This window comes from Hyla sarda, chromosome 12 (assembly GCF_029499605.1).
Source record: "Hyla sarda isolate aHylSar1 chromosome 12, aHylSar1.hap1, whole genome shotgun sequence".
Taxonomy (NCBI): Eukaryota; Metazoa; Chordata; class Amphibia; order Anura; family Hylidae; genus Hyla; species Hyla sarda.
In genome coordinates, this window is record NC_079200.1 from 16,720,205 (window position 1) to 16,736,758 (window position 16,554).

Here is a 16,554-nt window from a genome sequence, read left to right on the forward strand (position 1 = left end):
TCTATCTGTATACTACTGCTATCGCTATGAGATCAGGATGTAAAGTAGTTATACAACTACCTAGCTCTATCTGTATACTGCTGCTATCTCTATGGGATGAGGATATATAGTAGTTACACACCTCCAGCTCTATCTGTATACTGCTTCTGCTATCTCTATGGTGTTAGGATATATAGTAGTTATACACCTCCCCTCCAGCTCTATCTGTATACTGATGCTATCTCTATGGGATGAGGATATATAGTAGTTACACACCTCCAGCTCTATCTGTATACTGCTTCTGCTATCTCTATGGTGTTAGGATATATAGTAGTTATACACCTCCCCTCCAGCTCTATCTGTATATTGCTGCTATCTCTATGGGATCAGGATATATAGTAGTTATACACCTCCAGCTCTATCTGTATATTGCTTCTGCTATCTCTATGGTGTTAGGATATATAGTAGTTATACACCTCCCCTCCAGCTCTATCTGTATACTGCTGCTATCTCTATGGGATCAGGATATATAGTAGTTATACGCCTCCAGCTCTATCTGTATACTGCTTCTGCTATCTCTATGGTGTTAGGATATATAGTAGTTATACACATCCCCTCCAGCTCTATCTGTATACTGCTGCTATCTCTATGGGATCAGGATATATAGTAGTTATACCCCTCCCCTGAGGCTGTGTTCACACATTGCATTTCTTGTTGCCTTTTTTCTGTTATTGCCGTGATTTTCCGCAAATCATGGCAAAAATGGCGATATTGTCCTGCAATTCTGCAAAATATGGTAAAAACATGAAATTCATACCACAATTTTGGGAAATAGCTACAAAAATGGCTAAAATGCAGTAAAAATTTGTGAAAAATTCAACATGTGAACACAGCCTGAAGACGTCAAATCTTCATAAAACACCTCGGTTGTGATTATAGGTCAAAACACTTAAGAAAAGCAAAAAAACGACAACACACTTGAGCGGAGATTTATCAATACCTGTGTAGAGGAAGAGCGGTGCAGTTGCCCATAGCAACCAATCAGATCCCTTCTTTAATTTTTCACAGACCTCTTTAAAAATAAAAGAGGGGATCTGATTGGCTGCTATGTAAAAATACACCGCTCTTCCTCTATACAGGTTTTGATAAATCGCCCCCTTTAAATCTTATCAGTTCACCTTGGGTGACCTCCAGCACCAGCAGCCTATTTAGATGACCAGCTGCAGTAATCAAACACCTGACCCTCAGCCAGAGGATTCTTGGGAAAATTAGGCTGCATTAGAGAACCCACCTCATTTGTAAACCAAAATGGAGCCTAGACAATGCCTGCCACATCAGTAAAAAGAGGTAAGCACAAGTCGCACACAAGAACCTCTATATTATTATCTAAGAATAACCTATGCTGCACTATATGATCCTTCAGATAGAGAGGAAGCCGATTTCTCCTGCACCCACGGCCGTCTCCTGTGCACAGACTCTCAGAGGTCAGAGGTCATGTTATTTGCACTCTATGAACAATATATAGAAAATATTTCTGCAATCTGATCCACTCACATCCAGATCGTCCAGGTCGTCCATACTCGGGGGCGCTCCCTTGTCCTTCACTTTGTTGATCAGCTGCAGAACAAAATAATAAATCACAAATCTGAGGCTGTGTATTTATGGTATCGAGGCTTCTGATTCTAAGGCAGTGGTCTCCAAACTGTGGACCTCCAGATGTTGCAAGACTACAACTCCCAGCATGCTCGGACAGCCAACGGCTGTCCGTGCATGCTGGAAGTTGTAGTTTTGCAACACCTGGAGGGTCACAGTTTGGAGACCACAATCTGTATTGTAATAGAAGGCGACAGAAAGGGGTGGGGAAGGTTTTAGTTCCTCAGGGGCGGGCCCTGGTGGGTTAAAATATCCCAGGATCATGTTGGCTTATTATGTTTCGTCACTATAGGACAGCATTTTCATTTATGGCCTTAATAGGTTAAATACAATAGTGGTTGTTATTGTAGAGAAGATATAGGGCAGTGGTCTTTAAACTGTGGCCCTCCAGATGTTGTAAAACTACAACTCCCAGCATGCCCGGACAACCAGCGGCTGCCGAGGCATGCTGGGAGTTGTAGTTTCGCAACATCTGGAAGTCCACAGTTTGGAGGCCACTGTTTTAAGGCACCCCTGATAGATAAACTGATAAATCAGTAGCATTGTAACAGAGGGATACAGAAAGGGGTGGGAAAGGTTCCTCAGGGGCGGGTCCTGGTGGGTTAACATATCCCAGGATCATTTTGGCTTATTATATTTCTTCACTATAGGACATCATTTTTATTTATGGCCTTAATAGGTTACATACAATAGTGGTTGTTATTGTAGAGAAGTTATAGGGCAGTGGTCTTCAAACTGTGGCCCTCCAGATGTTGCAAAACTACAACTCCCAGCATGCCCGGACAGCCAATGGCTGGATGTCCACCGTTTAGAGACCACTGTTCTAATCCCTGATGAATATAATGGATTTGTATTGTAATAGATCCGAACAGATCCCACTGAGCGAAAAAGATCATCAGGAATACCTGACACGATGGAATCAGTATAAACACCAGTGTGAACAGAGCCCCACCAGGTCATGTCATGTAATTACACCTTGTATTATTTGACTTACATCCAAGTAATGTTCTGCCATCGCCATCTCTCCTTCCTCTTCGGCATCCCAGTCCCTCCAGTTGTCAAAGTCTACGAACAACCAGGCAGGCTACAGAAAATCAACCATAAACCAGTTGTTAGATATTAAAGGGGTTCTCCAGGGAAAAACTTATATATATATATATATATATATATATATATATATATATATATAAATATATATATATATATATATATATATATATATATATCCACTGGCTCCAGAAAGTTAAACAGATTTGTAAATTACTTCTATAAAAAAATATTAATCCTTTCAATACTTATGAGCTGCTGAAGTTGAGTTGTTCTTTCCTGTCTAAGTGCTCTCTGATGACACCTGTCCCGGGAACTGTCATAGCAAACATAGCAAACCTCTTCCACACTTCTGTGCAGTTCCCAAGACAAGCAGAGATGTCAGCAGAGAGCACTGTTGCCAGACAGAAAAAGAACAACTCAACTTCAGCAGCTGATAATTATTGGAAGGATTAAGATTTTTTTATAGAAGTAATTTACAAATCTGTTTAACTTTCTGGAGCCAGTTGATATATATATATATATATATATATATACCCCTTTAAATAATTCCTAAGGTATTTTCTACATTTTCATTGCACCCTCCTATGTTGTACCTGTTCACGCTGACGCTACTCAATGGGAACAGGTCTCCACGCCTATTCGTGCTTTGCTTTATAGTGTACATTGGAGCTGTATGTGTGGGCGGTCCGCCTTAGGGTGCGTTTACACTGAGGAATAGGAGAGGAATCCTCACATAAAAATTCAGCCGCGGAATTTACGTTTTTTTTCGTGCAAAATTTGTGCGAATTTTGCATGCAAATCGCGTGGGATTAACGCGGAATTCCGCGCAGATTTTCCGCGTGAAATATTTTTTTGCTGGACTACAACCACCAATTGGAATTTCCCTTTTAAGGGTACGTTCACACATGCGTATTTTCTGCAGCAGATTTGCTGTAGCAGATTTTGCTACTCATTGAAGTCAATGGGCAGCAAAATCTGCAGCAGCAAATCTGCGGCAGATCTGCAACACAAATACGCACGTGTGAACATACCCTTATTTTTATTTATTTTTTGACGTGCGGAATTTCAGTGCAAAAACGATTTCAAGCGGAATTTTTGTTTTACCATCGACTTCAATGGACTTCTGCTCGCGTATTTCCGTAAGAAGAATGAACATGTTCTTTCTTCTAGCGGAACGGAATTCCGTGAGTGGAATTTACGCAGTGTGAACAGTGCAGAGTAAAATACATTGAAGTCAATGGCAAAGCAAATGTTACCGTATTTTTCGCCGTATAAGACACACCCAATTTTAGGCTTGGTTCACACTGTGGAATTTCTGGGCAGAATTTCGGCCCAAGATCGAGACGGCGGCACTAGGACCGCACGGACTACATTGCCGTCCCCATAGATGGCAATGCATTTCTTAGCAGATCTCCCACAAGATTCACCCAGAAATGCATTGCAGTCTATGGGGGCAGTAATGCAGTCTGCTCGGTCCTAGCGCCGCCGGCTCGATCTCCGGCAGAAATTCTGCAGTGTGAACCCAGCCTTAAAGGATGAAAATCTAGGAAAAAAAAGATTCTGGATCTTCAACCTGCGGACCTCCAGATGTTGCAAAACTACAACTCCCAGCATGTCCGGACAGCCAACGTCTGTCCGGGCATGCTGGGAGTTGTAGTTTTGCAACATCTGGAGGTCCGCAGGTTGAAGAACACTGGTATAAGAGGTAATACTCACATGTCCCCGCCGCTCCGGACCCGTCACCGCCATCGCCGCATCCCCGTCGCCCCGGAACGTCTCTGCTGCCCGGCATCCTCGCTCTCCGTCGCTCCTCTTCGATGACTGGACGGCGTGCGCGACGACGTGATGACGACGAAGGAGAGCGCCGGCCATACAGGGGATCCTGGCACGGAGCAGACACCGAGGAGGCAGGTAAAGGTCCCTCCCGGTGTCCTGTAAGCTGTTCGGGACGCCGCGATGTCACCGCGGCGGTCCCGAACAGCCCGACTGAGCCGGGTTAGTGTCACTTCCGCTTCAGACGCGGCGGTCAGCTTTGATCGCCGCGTCTGAAGGGTTAACACAGGGCATCACCGCGATCGGTGATGTCCTGTATTAGCCGCGGGGCCCCGGCCGTTGATGGCCGCAGGGACCGCCGCGATAGGACAGGGTTTTAATGGGGGAGATTTATCAAAACCTGTCCAGAGGAAAAGTTGCCCAGTTGCCCATAGCAACCAATCAGATCACTACTTTCATTTTTAACAAGGCCTCTGCAAAATGAAAGAGGCGACCTGATTGGTTGCTATGGGCAACTGGGCAAATTTTCCTCTGGACAGGTTTTGATAAATCTTCCCCAATGTGTATTTGCCGTATAAGACGCACCAACTTTCCCCCCCCCAGTTTTGGGGAAGAAAAAGTGCGTCTTATACGGCAAAAAATACGGGTAATTATTTCTAAGCGGAGAATTCAAGAGGAATTACTCAGTGTGAACGCACCCTTAGACATATACCATTGGGACGCCATACGGGGGGGGGGGTGCCTCACCTATAGGCTCCATGTTTTGAGGAACACCTCTGGATGGGATAGCACAGCAGATTGCGTTATTCTATTCAGGCCGACATATCGCAACTTTTGGCCTGCATCAGGTAAGACAGACACCACAGTGTGAATTCAGCCTCACGTTGGCATTATTGCGCTTGGTTTGGCGATGCCCCATGCATTTGGTAAGTCCTGGCCCCAGGGAGTCTTAAAGGGGTACTCCGCTGGGGGAAAAAATGTTTTTTTTTAAATCAACTGGTGCCAGAAGGTTAAACAGATTTGTAAATGACTTCTATTGAAAAATCTTAATCCTTCCAGTACTTATCAGCTGCTGCATGATCCACAGGAAGTTCTTTTCTTTTTGAATTTCTTTTCAGTCTGACCACAGTGCTCTCTGCTGACACATCTGTCTGTGTCAGGAACTGTCCAGAGCAGCATATGTTTGCTATGTGGATTTGCTCCTGCTCTGGACAGTTCCTAAAATCTACAGCGGTGTCAGCAGAAAAGAAATTCAAAAATAAAAGAACTTCCCCTTTAGTATACAGCAGCTGATAAGTACTGGAAGGATTAAGAATTTTAAATAGAAGTAATTTACAAATATTTTTAACTTTCTGGCACCAGTTGATTTAAAAACAAATGTTTTCCAGCGGAGTACCCCTTTAACCATATACTTTCGATTGTTGTCGGCCGAATATTTGTTTTGGTGACACCTATCTCTTCCAGTCTCCCCATACACTTGAACCTTCAGTACAGCTGAACATTCATTTGTCCTCTATGGAGAGGGGAGAGGTAAACCACTATTAGGCCGGGTTCACACCACGTTTTTGCAATACAGTTTCCCGTATCAGGTTTTTGATGAAAAACTGATTCCTCAAAACCTGACTAAACTGTATTAAAACGTGTGTACAAATTTCAACCCGTATACAGTTTAAAAAATGATGTCCGGTTGCATCCGTTTTAAAGAAAAAACTTAAATACGTGTTTTTAACTTTTCACTCCATTATGAATAAAGTTTCGCTTGTTTGATTGAAATTTCAAGAAAAAAAAACTGTGCAAAGTCAAAAACTGTATGGTCAAAACCGGATGGAACTGTATGCACATAGGGTTCTGTACAGTTCCTATTGACCATGGTAAAAAAAAAAAACGTATACAGTTTAATACAGTTTTTCATCCGGACCAAAAAACATGTGGTAGACTACGGTTTTGGGTACGGGTAAAAAAAACTGACAAAACTGTATAAGACGCAAAACAGACACGACCGGATGATGCGTTTGACATACGGTTTACAATGTTAAAGGGGTTCTCCTGTAGAAAATTTTCTGGTGCCAGAAAGTTAAACAGATTTGTAAATTACTTCTATTAAAAAATCTTAATCCTTCCAGTAATTATTAGCTGCTGAATACTACAGAGGAAATTCTTTTCTTTTTGGAACACAGTGCTCTCTGCTGACATCATGACCACAGTGCTCTCTGCTGACATCATGACCACAGTCCTCTCTGCTGACATCACAAGCACAGTGCTCTCTGCTGACATCATGGCCACAGTGCTCTCTGCTGACATCTCTGTCCATTTTAGGAACTGTCCAGAGCAGCATATGTTTTCTATGGGGATTTTCTCCAACTCTGGACAGTTCTTAAAATGGACAGAGATGTCAGCAGAGAGCACTGTGGTTGTGATGTCAGCAGAGAGCTCTGTGTTCCAAATAGAAAATTATTTCTTCTGTAGTATTCAGCAGCTAATAAGTACTGGAAGGATTAAGATTTTTTAATAGAAGTAATTTACAAATCTGTTTAACTTTCTGGCACCAGTTGATATATAAAAAAAAAAATGTTTTCCACAGGAGTACCCCTTTAATTCAACGCATACGGTTTGCTATATGGTTCCGTACAGTTTTTAACTTAAAACCGTATACGGGAACTGTATAGCAAAAACATGGTGTGAATGCAGCCTGAGACAGCTTGAATGGTGCCTTATCTCCACCAGGACTATAAGCTCCGGCACATGAAACCCAACAGGCCTGATCCTTCTATTCACCAACATGTCATTAGTAGAGAGTCAGGAGGCGGGATTGGATAATTATCTAAAATATATATGGGCGCCTTCAGTCACATGATCATCAATAATCGGATACCACCTTGTTGTTCTCCTTGGTCAGTCTCGGCCAAGCCACTTTCTCCTTCCACTTCCTTAGAAAACAGGTAATCGACCTGTCTGAACGTTTCTCTCTGGAATCCTAAAGATAGAAATACCAGTCACTGAACATCGCTGTAAACATGGCGAATTAGGAGGGTGGAGGTCTCTGGGCAAAGCATTTTGGTAGAACACAGACCCCAGGGGACCCCCTATCACCATGACCCCCTATCAGGGCTCAAGTCCTGCAGGAACTCATCAGTAACGGAGTTCCTGCACTTTTTCCACAGCAGGAACCCAGTTCCCATTAGCAGGAGTCCTGCAGGACCAGCCCTTAAAGGGGTACTCTGCCCCTAGACATCTTATCCCCTATCCAAAGTATCTCGTTTTTTTCAAACGGGTGCCGGATCCAGCTGGGGGAGGGGAAAACCGGGCGCTCCAGCTGGATCAGCCCGTAAATCCATTTACTTTAATGAGCCGACTGGAGTCAAACGGTGACTCCGGTCGGCTCAGTTTTGACCCGTATCCAGTTTTGTGACCGGACCTAAAACCGTAGTAAACTACGGTTTGAGGTCCGGTTGGGAAACTGGATACGGGTCAAAACTGAGCCGACCGGAGTCACCGTTTGACTCCAGTCGGCTCATTAAAGTAAATGGATTTACGGGCTGATCCAGCTGGGGTACGGGAGCGTTTTCCCCTCCCCAGCTGGATCCGGCACCCGTATGAAAAAAACAAGATGTAAATGCAGCCTTTCTTGCCATGACCTATTAGTCAATATTCACCTCCATAAAATTTTCTGACAATGTAGTTTCCTGGAGAGAGGAGATCTGAATAGTTTTTTTTAACAAAAAACTAAACAAAAAAAAACAGGAATGGGACTAACTAGGACGGGGCCCCCTATCTACAATGGCCCCATAGTAGCTGCATGATATGCTACTATGATACATACGGCCTTGCATGTAGGCCATCTCTCCTCCTCTCTTTAAAGGGTACCTTTCATCAAAAAAACTTTTGATATATTATAGATTAATGTATGCAGAATAACTTTACAATTGCATGTTATTAAAAAATATGCTTCTTTCTATTTCATTTTTCACTTTGAAAAAATGACCAGTAGGGGTCTCCCTACAAGTCCTGGCCGCAATCCCTTTTTATAGATTTCAGACTCATGCTGGAGTCCTAAATCTCAGACTGCAGCTCGGACTCAGACAAGCTCAGCTGGCAGCTCTGAATCTTCTCCTCTCTGTTTACAACTGCATATGCAGAGAGAAGAAAGATCGGAGCTCAGATAGTAAAATGAATGAGGGCCTGCAGTAAGGCAGAGTCAGGAGTATGCCCTGCTGTGCTATGAGCACAGTGCTGGCTCCCGCCTGTCTGATTGACAAGAAGGGAGCAGTGCTGAGCTTGTCTGTGTCTCGGCTGCAGTCTGAGATTTAGGACTCCAGCATGAGTCTGAAATCTAAAAAAAAGGGCTTGCGGCCAGGACTGGTAGGGAGACCCCTAGTGGTCATTTTTTCAAAGTGAAAATTAAATAGAAAGAAGCATATTTTTTTAATAACATGCAATTGGAAAGTTATTTTGTATATATTAATCTATATTATATCAAAAGTTTTTTTTATGAAAGGTACCCTTTAATCCCAGAAGATAGAAAGATGATGGCACTCACTTGTCTCCAATACAAAAATTTCTTTATTCCAAGCTGTAAAAACACATGCGGGAAGGCGCAGGATGACGGAACGATGTACGTTTCACAGCTACTGTCGCTTCTACGGGTCCCTATGTCATCTTGGAAACTCCACCCTTAAAAACGAGCTTCACACATTCCGTTCACAGATTAACTCCTTGTACACCGGATCTTTAGCTACAACATTACACCTTCCTATGTGGAGTATACATAAAAACATCTAACCATAAATATAGTAATACAGCGTGTATAATAACCCACAACCAAGGAAGGTATTACGAAGAACCATCAAATATATCCAAATAAGTACAGGAATTAGGAAAATATGTTCACATCACTCATTTCATTTAGGCCTAGCAGTCCTAGTGTCTTAATAATCATAGCTGTCTCTCTCTCTCTCTCTCTAATAACATTCAATTTTTTTCTCCCCCTTCCGTGGAACCTTCCAAACGAGATAAACCCATACATTTCATATGTTCAATTCTCCCTCCATTAATTTGCTGCATATGTTTAATTAACTTTGGGCATCCCCTTCCTGTTTTCAATGATGTTGCATGTTCAGAAAAACTAGTGCACATCTGTCGGATCGCCTTCCCAACATAGAACATGTCACACGTGCATTTGATGGCGTACACAACGATCTTCATGCGCCAATGTGTTGGTTTATGTGAAAAGACGCAACTCCCAACCGCACCATCTGACCTGGCTCCAAGAAGTTACACCAGTGGCACGAGCCACAGCAGAAATGACCCAGGGGGATGTGTATATTCAACCAATTATTTTCAGAGAGCTCTACCTGTCCTTTTACTATTTTGTCTCTTAAGCTGGGCACTCCGCGGAACGTGATGATAGGTTTTTTTTCTTCATCACGTCCCGCGGAGCCTCATCTTGTTCTCGTCTGTGTTCGTCATTTTTTAATGCTTTTCCCATTGGACTGTGTTGGAATGAGAAAATAAAACGTTTGTCATTTGACTGACGATTATTTGCAATACGTTTTCTCTTTTTCTTTAATAGTGTATCTCTGTCCAGGGATTATGCTCGTAGAAGGGCATTCTGCAGAACATCTCGTAGACGATCTAACAGTTCTTCGCCTGCAATTCAAAGGATGACGTTGAATCATTTAGATGGCGTAACCGGACTAGTTGCCCATAAGGGAGAGATTCTCTAACATATAGCGGGTGATAGCTTTTGTAACTTAAAGGGGTACTCCACTGCTCAGCATTTGGAACAGACTGTTCAGAACGCTGGAGCCGACGCCAGGAGCTCATGACATCATAGCCACGCCCCCTCATGACATCACACCCCGCCCCCTCAATGCAAGTCTATGGGAGGGGGCGTGACGATGTAACGCCCCCTCCCATAGACTTGCATTGAGGGGGCATGATGTCATGAGGGGTGGGGCTATGATGTCACAAGCTCCCGGCTCCAGCATTCGGAACACTTTATTCCAAACGCTCAGCAGCGGAGTACCCTTTTAATAGAGAATTGACAACTGTGTCTTTTCTAAATCCCCTTGTGTGTAATTAACCCATGGAGGTGTCCACTGTTACATTGAGGAAGTTTAAAATTTTCCCCCCTTAAACGCTAGTAAACCGCATGCTGTAGGAGTTGTGGTTTAAAGAGTACCTATCACCATCTAAATTTTCACTAATCCCCCTCCCCATCTGTCCCTGACCCTGACTAACTCTATCCCTGCATTTATTTTCCTTTAAAATCCCCTAAAAATACCTTTTTTCTATGCTCTCCAGTAGCTCAATTCAACTGCACAATGCAGAGGAGGTTGTCATAGCAACCTCAAGTCTCTGGAGAGAGCAGATAAGCAGTGCATATATAATTAGCCATGTGGAAAGTGGATAGAGGGGAGAGGAACTGAGAAAAAGAGAAGAGGGAATGTATCCTCTCTGTTTGCTCCCTGCTTGTGTATGAGCTGAGTGCTCCCTCCCTCCTGCCTGTCTGACCGACAGGCTGGGAGCTGCACAGAGCAGATTTCAGACTCACTGACTGAGTCCGAAATGCTTGCTGACAGGATTGCTAGGGAGACCCCTAGTGGAGAAGTTTTTAAAGTAAAAGAGTAGGAATTTTTTTTTTTAAATAAAAGCAATTAAAAAGTTATTCAGTAGGGCTTTATCTTTAATATATATATAAAGTTTGTTTCATGAGAGGTACACTTTAAGTACTCTACAAATTGGTTGAACTTCTGCTCAGTGTGGTCCCATACAATGAACACGTCATCAATGTACCTGAAGTACAACTTTAGGTACATTAGGTAGGGATTCTGGGAGCTGAATATCATGGTGGATTCAAATTCCGCGAGGTATAGATTTGCATACTCGCGGAATTTGAATCCACTATGAAATACAGCTCCCAGAATCCCTACCTAATGTCGCTGAAGTTGTACTTCAGGTACATTGATGACGTGTTCATTGTATGGGACCACACTGAGCAGAAGTTCAATGAATTTGTAGAGTACTTAAAGAGGTACTCCGCTTCTCAGTGAAACCGTCATGTCCCCTCCCATAGGCTTGCATTGAGGGGGTGGGGTGTGACATCATGAGGGGGCATGGCTATTACGTCATAAGCTCCATGCGCCGGCTCCAGTGTTTGGAACAGTTTGTTCTAAACGCTGAGCAGCGGAGTACCCCTTTAAGCCACAACTCCTAAAACATGCGGTTTACTAGAGTTTTTAGGGGGGAAATGTTAAACATAAGGTGTTGGACACCTCCTCCGGTCAATTACAAACAAGGGGATTTAGAAAAGACACGGCTGTCAATTCCCTATTAAAGGGGTACTCTGGCGCTATGACATCTTATCCCCTATCCAAAGGATAGGGGATAAGATGCCTGATCTTGGGGGTCCCCAGCGGCGGGACCCCCGCGATCAGGCATCTTATCCCCTATCCTTTGGATAGGGGATAAGATGTCTTAGTGCCGGAGTACCCATTTAAGTTACAAAAGCCATCACCCGCTATATGTTAGAGAATCTCTCCCTTATGGGCAACTAGTCCGGTTACGCCATCTAAATGATTCTACGTCATCCTTTGAATTGCAGGCCGAAGAAATGTTAGATCGTCTACGAGATAGGGATTACCCTGAAAATGTTCTGCAGAATGCCCTTCTACGAGCATAATCCCTGGACAGAGATACACTATTAAAGAAAAAGAGAAAACGTATTACAAATAATCGTCAGTCGAATGACAAACATTTTATTTTCTCATTCCAATACAGTCCAATGGAAAAAGTATAAAAAAATGCCGAACACAGACAATGGTATCTCTTGGACCAAGATGAGGCTCCGAAGGACGTGGTGAAGAAAAAAACCTATCATCACGTTCCGCGGAGTGCCCAGCTTAAGAGACAAAATAGCAAAAGGACGGGTAGAGCTCTCCGCAAATAATTGGTTGAATATACACATCCCCATGGGTAATTTCCGATGTGGCTCGCGCCACTGGTTTAACTTCTTGGAGCCAGGTCAGATGGTGCAGTTGGGATGTGCGTCTTTTCACATAAACCAACACACTGGCGTTAATTAATCATATGCAGGAAATCCATGGAGGTAGAATTGAACATATGAAATGTATGGGTTTATCTCGTTTAGAAGGTTCCATGGAAGGGGGAGACAAAAATAGAATGTTATTAGAGAGAGAGAGAGAGAGAGAGAGAGAGACAGCTATGATTATTAAGACACTAGGACCGTTAGGCCTAAATGAAAGGAGTGATGTTAACATATTTTCACAATGCCTGTACTTATTTGGATATATCTGATGGTTCTTCGTAATACCTTCCTTGGTTGTGGGTTACTATACATGTTGTATCACTATATTTACGGTTAGATGTTTTTATGTATACTCCACACAGTAAGGTGTAATGTTGGAGCTAAAGATCCTGTGTACAAGGAGTTAATCTGTGAACGGAATGTGTGAAGCTTATATTTAAGGGTGGAGTTTCTAGGATGACGTAGGGACCCGTAGAAGCGGCAGTAGCTGTGAAATGTACATCGTTCTGTCATCCTGCGTCTTCCCGCATGTGTTTTTACAGCTTGGAATAAAAAAGTTTTTGTATCGGAGACAAGAGAGTGCCATCATCTTTCTATCTTCTGGGATTATTGATTGATACAAGCTTGCTGCTGATGTTCAAAGCACCACATGGTTGTCCCGAGGGGATGCTGATGTGACCAGGACATTCACATAGTGCCCCCACAGCCATACCATACTAGGCAGTGCCGACTGCACTCTTGGACTGGGTGTCTCCGCCTCTCTTCACCCGCAAAAGGACCATCAAATCCCCTAGGTCCCCAAAGTGATGAAGGCCCCTCAGTACATGCCCCAATGCCCCCTAACTACACTGCTCAAAAAAATAAAGGGAACACTAAGATAACACATCCTAGATCTGAATGAACTAATCGAATGAAATACTTTCGTCTTTACATAGTTGAATGCGCTGACAACAAAATCACACAAAAATTATCAATGGGAATCAAATTTATCAACCCATGGAGGTCTGGATATGGAGTCACCCTCAAAATCACAGTGGAAAACCCCACTACAGACTGATCCAACTTTATGTAATGTCCTTAATACAAGTCACAATGAGAATCAGTAGTGTGTGTGGCCTCCACGTGCCCGTATGACCTCCCTACAATGCCTGGGCATGCTCCTGATGAGGTGGAGGATGGTCTCCTGAGGGATGTCCTCCCAGACCTGGACTAAAGCATCCGCCAACTCCTGGACAGTCTATGGTGGATAGAGTAAGACATCCCAGATGTGCTCAATCGGATTCAGGGGAACGGGCGGCCAGTCCATAGCATCAATGCCTTCCTCTTCCAGGAACTGCTGAAACACTCTAGCCACATGAGGTCTAGCATTGTCTTTTATTAGGAGGAACCCAGGGCCAACCAAACCAGCATATGGTCTCACAAGGGGTCTGAGGATCTCATCTCGGTACCTAATGGCAGTCAGGCTACCTCTGGCAAGCACATGAAGGGCTGTGCGCCCCCACACCATTACTGACCCACCACCAAACCGGTCATGCTGGAGGATGTTGCAGACAGCAGAACATTCTCCACAGTGTCTCCAGACTCTGTCACGTCTGTCACATGTGCTGAGTGTGAACCTGCTTTTATCTGTGAAGAGCCCAGGGCGCCAGTGATGAATTTGCCAATCTTGGTGTTCTCTGGCAAATGCCAAACGTCCTGCACGGTGTTGGGCTGTAAGCACAACCCCCACCTGTGGACGTCAGGCCCTCATACCACCCTCATGGAGTCTGTTTCTGACCATTTGAATGGACACATGCACATTTGTGGCCTGCTGGAGGTAATTTTGCAGGGCTCTGGCAGTGCTCCTCCTTGCACAAAGGCGGAGGTAGCGGTCCTGCTGCTGGCTTGTTGCCCTCCTACGGCCTCCTCCACATCTCCTGATGTACTGGCCTGTCTCCTGGTAGCGTCTCCATGCTCTGGACACTACGCTGACAGACACAGCAAACCTTCTTGCCACAGCTTGCATTGATGTGCCATCCTGGATGAGCTGCACTACAGGAGCCACTTGTGTGGGTTGTAGACTCTGTGTTACCACTAGAGTGAAAGCTCCGCCAGCATTCAAAAGTGACTAAAACATCAGCCAGGAAGCATAGGAACTGAGAAGTGGTCTGTGGTCACCACCTGCAGAACCACTCCTTTATTGGGGGTGTCTTGCTAATTGCCTATAATTTCCACCTGTTGTCTGTTCCATGTGAAATTGATTGTCAATCAGTGTTCTTTCAGAGTGGACAGTGGGATTTCACAGAAGTGTCAGTGACTTGGAGTTACATTGTGTTGTTTAAGTGTTCACTTTATTTATTTATTTTGAGCAGTGTAGAATTTCACCCTAAAATATAGGTAGTTTTATCACATTTATAATCCATGAAGTAGAATGGGACCGTCATGAACAGTCATGTTGTGTCCGTACCTTTGGTTGCACTCTGTCATACAAGACAATCTCATTATATATCTGAACGTTATCTTCATTTAGACAACTGTGCAATGAAACAAGAGAAGGAAATATTCTGGTTATTCGTAATGAAGATTGTATACCCCACCCCCGCTGTACAATGACTTCTATAGAGGACTAGGCACTGCTTGCTTCGGAGATCGCGGCAGATTACTTGTATTGGCCAATGTCTCTATGGTGCCAGCTGAGACCATCTAAAGACAACTTCTGGAAGTCATATGCTGCACCAAATGTTTTATGGGCTCAGATATTTCTCATATGGCCAAAGGTGGGGTCGGTGACAAGGGTTTTGGCCTTAGGCTATATTCACATTTCAGCTGAGCTCAGCTAAAGGAAGCTACGTCATGGAAGGATGGGAGATGAGTAGAGAAGGGACGTGCACACATAGACTTAAAGGAAAACTAACCAGCGGTACTGGTATCAGTTTGATCCTTACCGTGCCCGGATCCGCCATGCCATTCAGCCGTAATCTTCTATTTTCAGTATATGTTAATGAGGTGCTAACTAGCACCGGCCGGGCTAACTGGCACTCTGACGTCAGTGCCGCCTGCCACAGCGCCGCCCAGCTCATCAATATTCCTCCCCTCTCTCTTCATTACAGAGTGGGGAGAAGAGGCGGAGGGAGGGGAGGAATATTGATGAGCTGGGCGGCGCTGCGGCAGGCGGCACTGAAGTTAGCCCGCCGGTGCCAGTTAGGACCTCATTAGCATACACCGAAAATAAAAGATTATGGCCGAACGGTGTGGTGAATCCGGGCACGGTAAGCATCAAACTGATCAGCATCCCCCGCACTACCAGCCAGTACCGCTGGTTAGCGCGGGGGGAGCAAGCTGACAGTTTTCCTTTAAAAGGGGGCTTGAGCCCCTGCCCTTTTAATGCACCTGCCCTATAATGCCCTCACTGATTGGGACCTTTGTAGGGTGGTGCCGGTCCCATTCATCTGACATGACTGCTGGAGATCCCTTACCTCAGGAACTGTGTTGTGTAAACATATGTAAGGTTTTTACAAACAGTTTTTAATTGGAAGTGCCAATTTTTCTTCTTATGCCCCTGCCCCCCAAAATGTCTGTGCACGTCCCTGGAGTAGAGATCAAAATACTGCATGTCTGATCATTTTTCTCTGCTCAACTTGGCTAAAATAAAAAACAATAAAGTCAATGGGATCCATCAGGACCGGTTAGGGTCAGTTGTGCAAAGGGTTCGTTCGGCTTGGTTGTTTGGTGCCGAACGGACCCTGAACGGGATGGAGCTTAAAGGCGTATTCTAGTTGAAAACATTTATTTTTAAATCAACTGGTGCCAGAAAGTTAAACAGATTTGTAAATCACTTCTATTAAAAAATCTTTACCCTTCCAATACTGTTTAGCAGCTGTATGCTACAGAGGAAATTCTTTATTTTTTAAATTTCTTTTTTGTCTTGTCCACAGCGCTCTCTGCTGACACCTGATGCCCGTAGCAGGAACTGTCCAGAGCAGGAGAAAATCCCCATAGCAAACCTATGCTGCTCTGGACAGTTCCTGACACGGACAGAGGTGTCAGCAGAGAGCACTGTGGACAACACAAAA

General features: G+C 44.1%; 2 protein-coding genes across 6 annotated transcripts in view; one reads left to right on the forward strand and one right to left on the reverse strand.

The window, feature by feature from the left end:
* The window catches only part of LOC130296248 (alanyl-tRNA editing protein Aarsd1-B-like), an 85,619-nt gene that overhangs the window by 56,755 nt on the left and 12,310 nt on the right, over window positions 1-16,554 (reverse strand). For all 4 annotated transcript variants that reach the window (XM_056547617.1, XM_056547614.1, XM_056547615.1 and 1 more), the window contains exons 3-6: window positions 14,949-15,015; window positions 7,331-7,429; window positions 2,627-2,716; window positions 1,534-1,596 (exon numbers count right to left, since the gene is read on the reverse strand). In XM_056547617.1, coding sequence (XP_056403592.1) covers window positions 1,534-1,596; window positions 2,627-2,716; window positions 7,331-7,429; window positions 14,949-15,015 — 319 coding nt within the window. The remainder of the gene's footprint in view (window positions 1-1,533; window positions 1,597-2,626; window positions 2,717-7,330; window positions 7,430-14,948; window positions 15,016-16,554) is intronic.
* Window positions 1-16,554, forward strand: part of RUNDC1 (RUN domain containing 1) — a 97,180-nt gene that overhangs the window by 9,420 nt on the left and 71,206 nt on the right. The window lies entirely within an intron of this gene.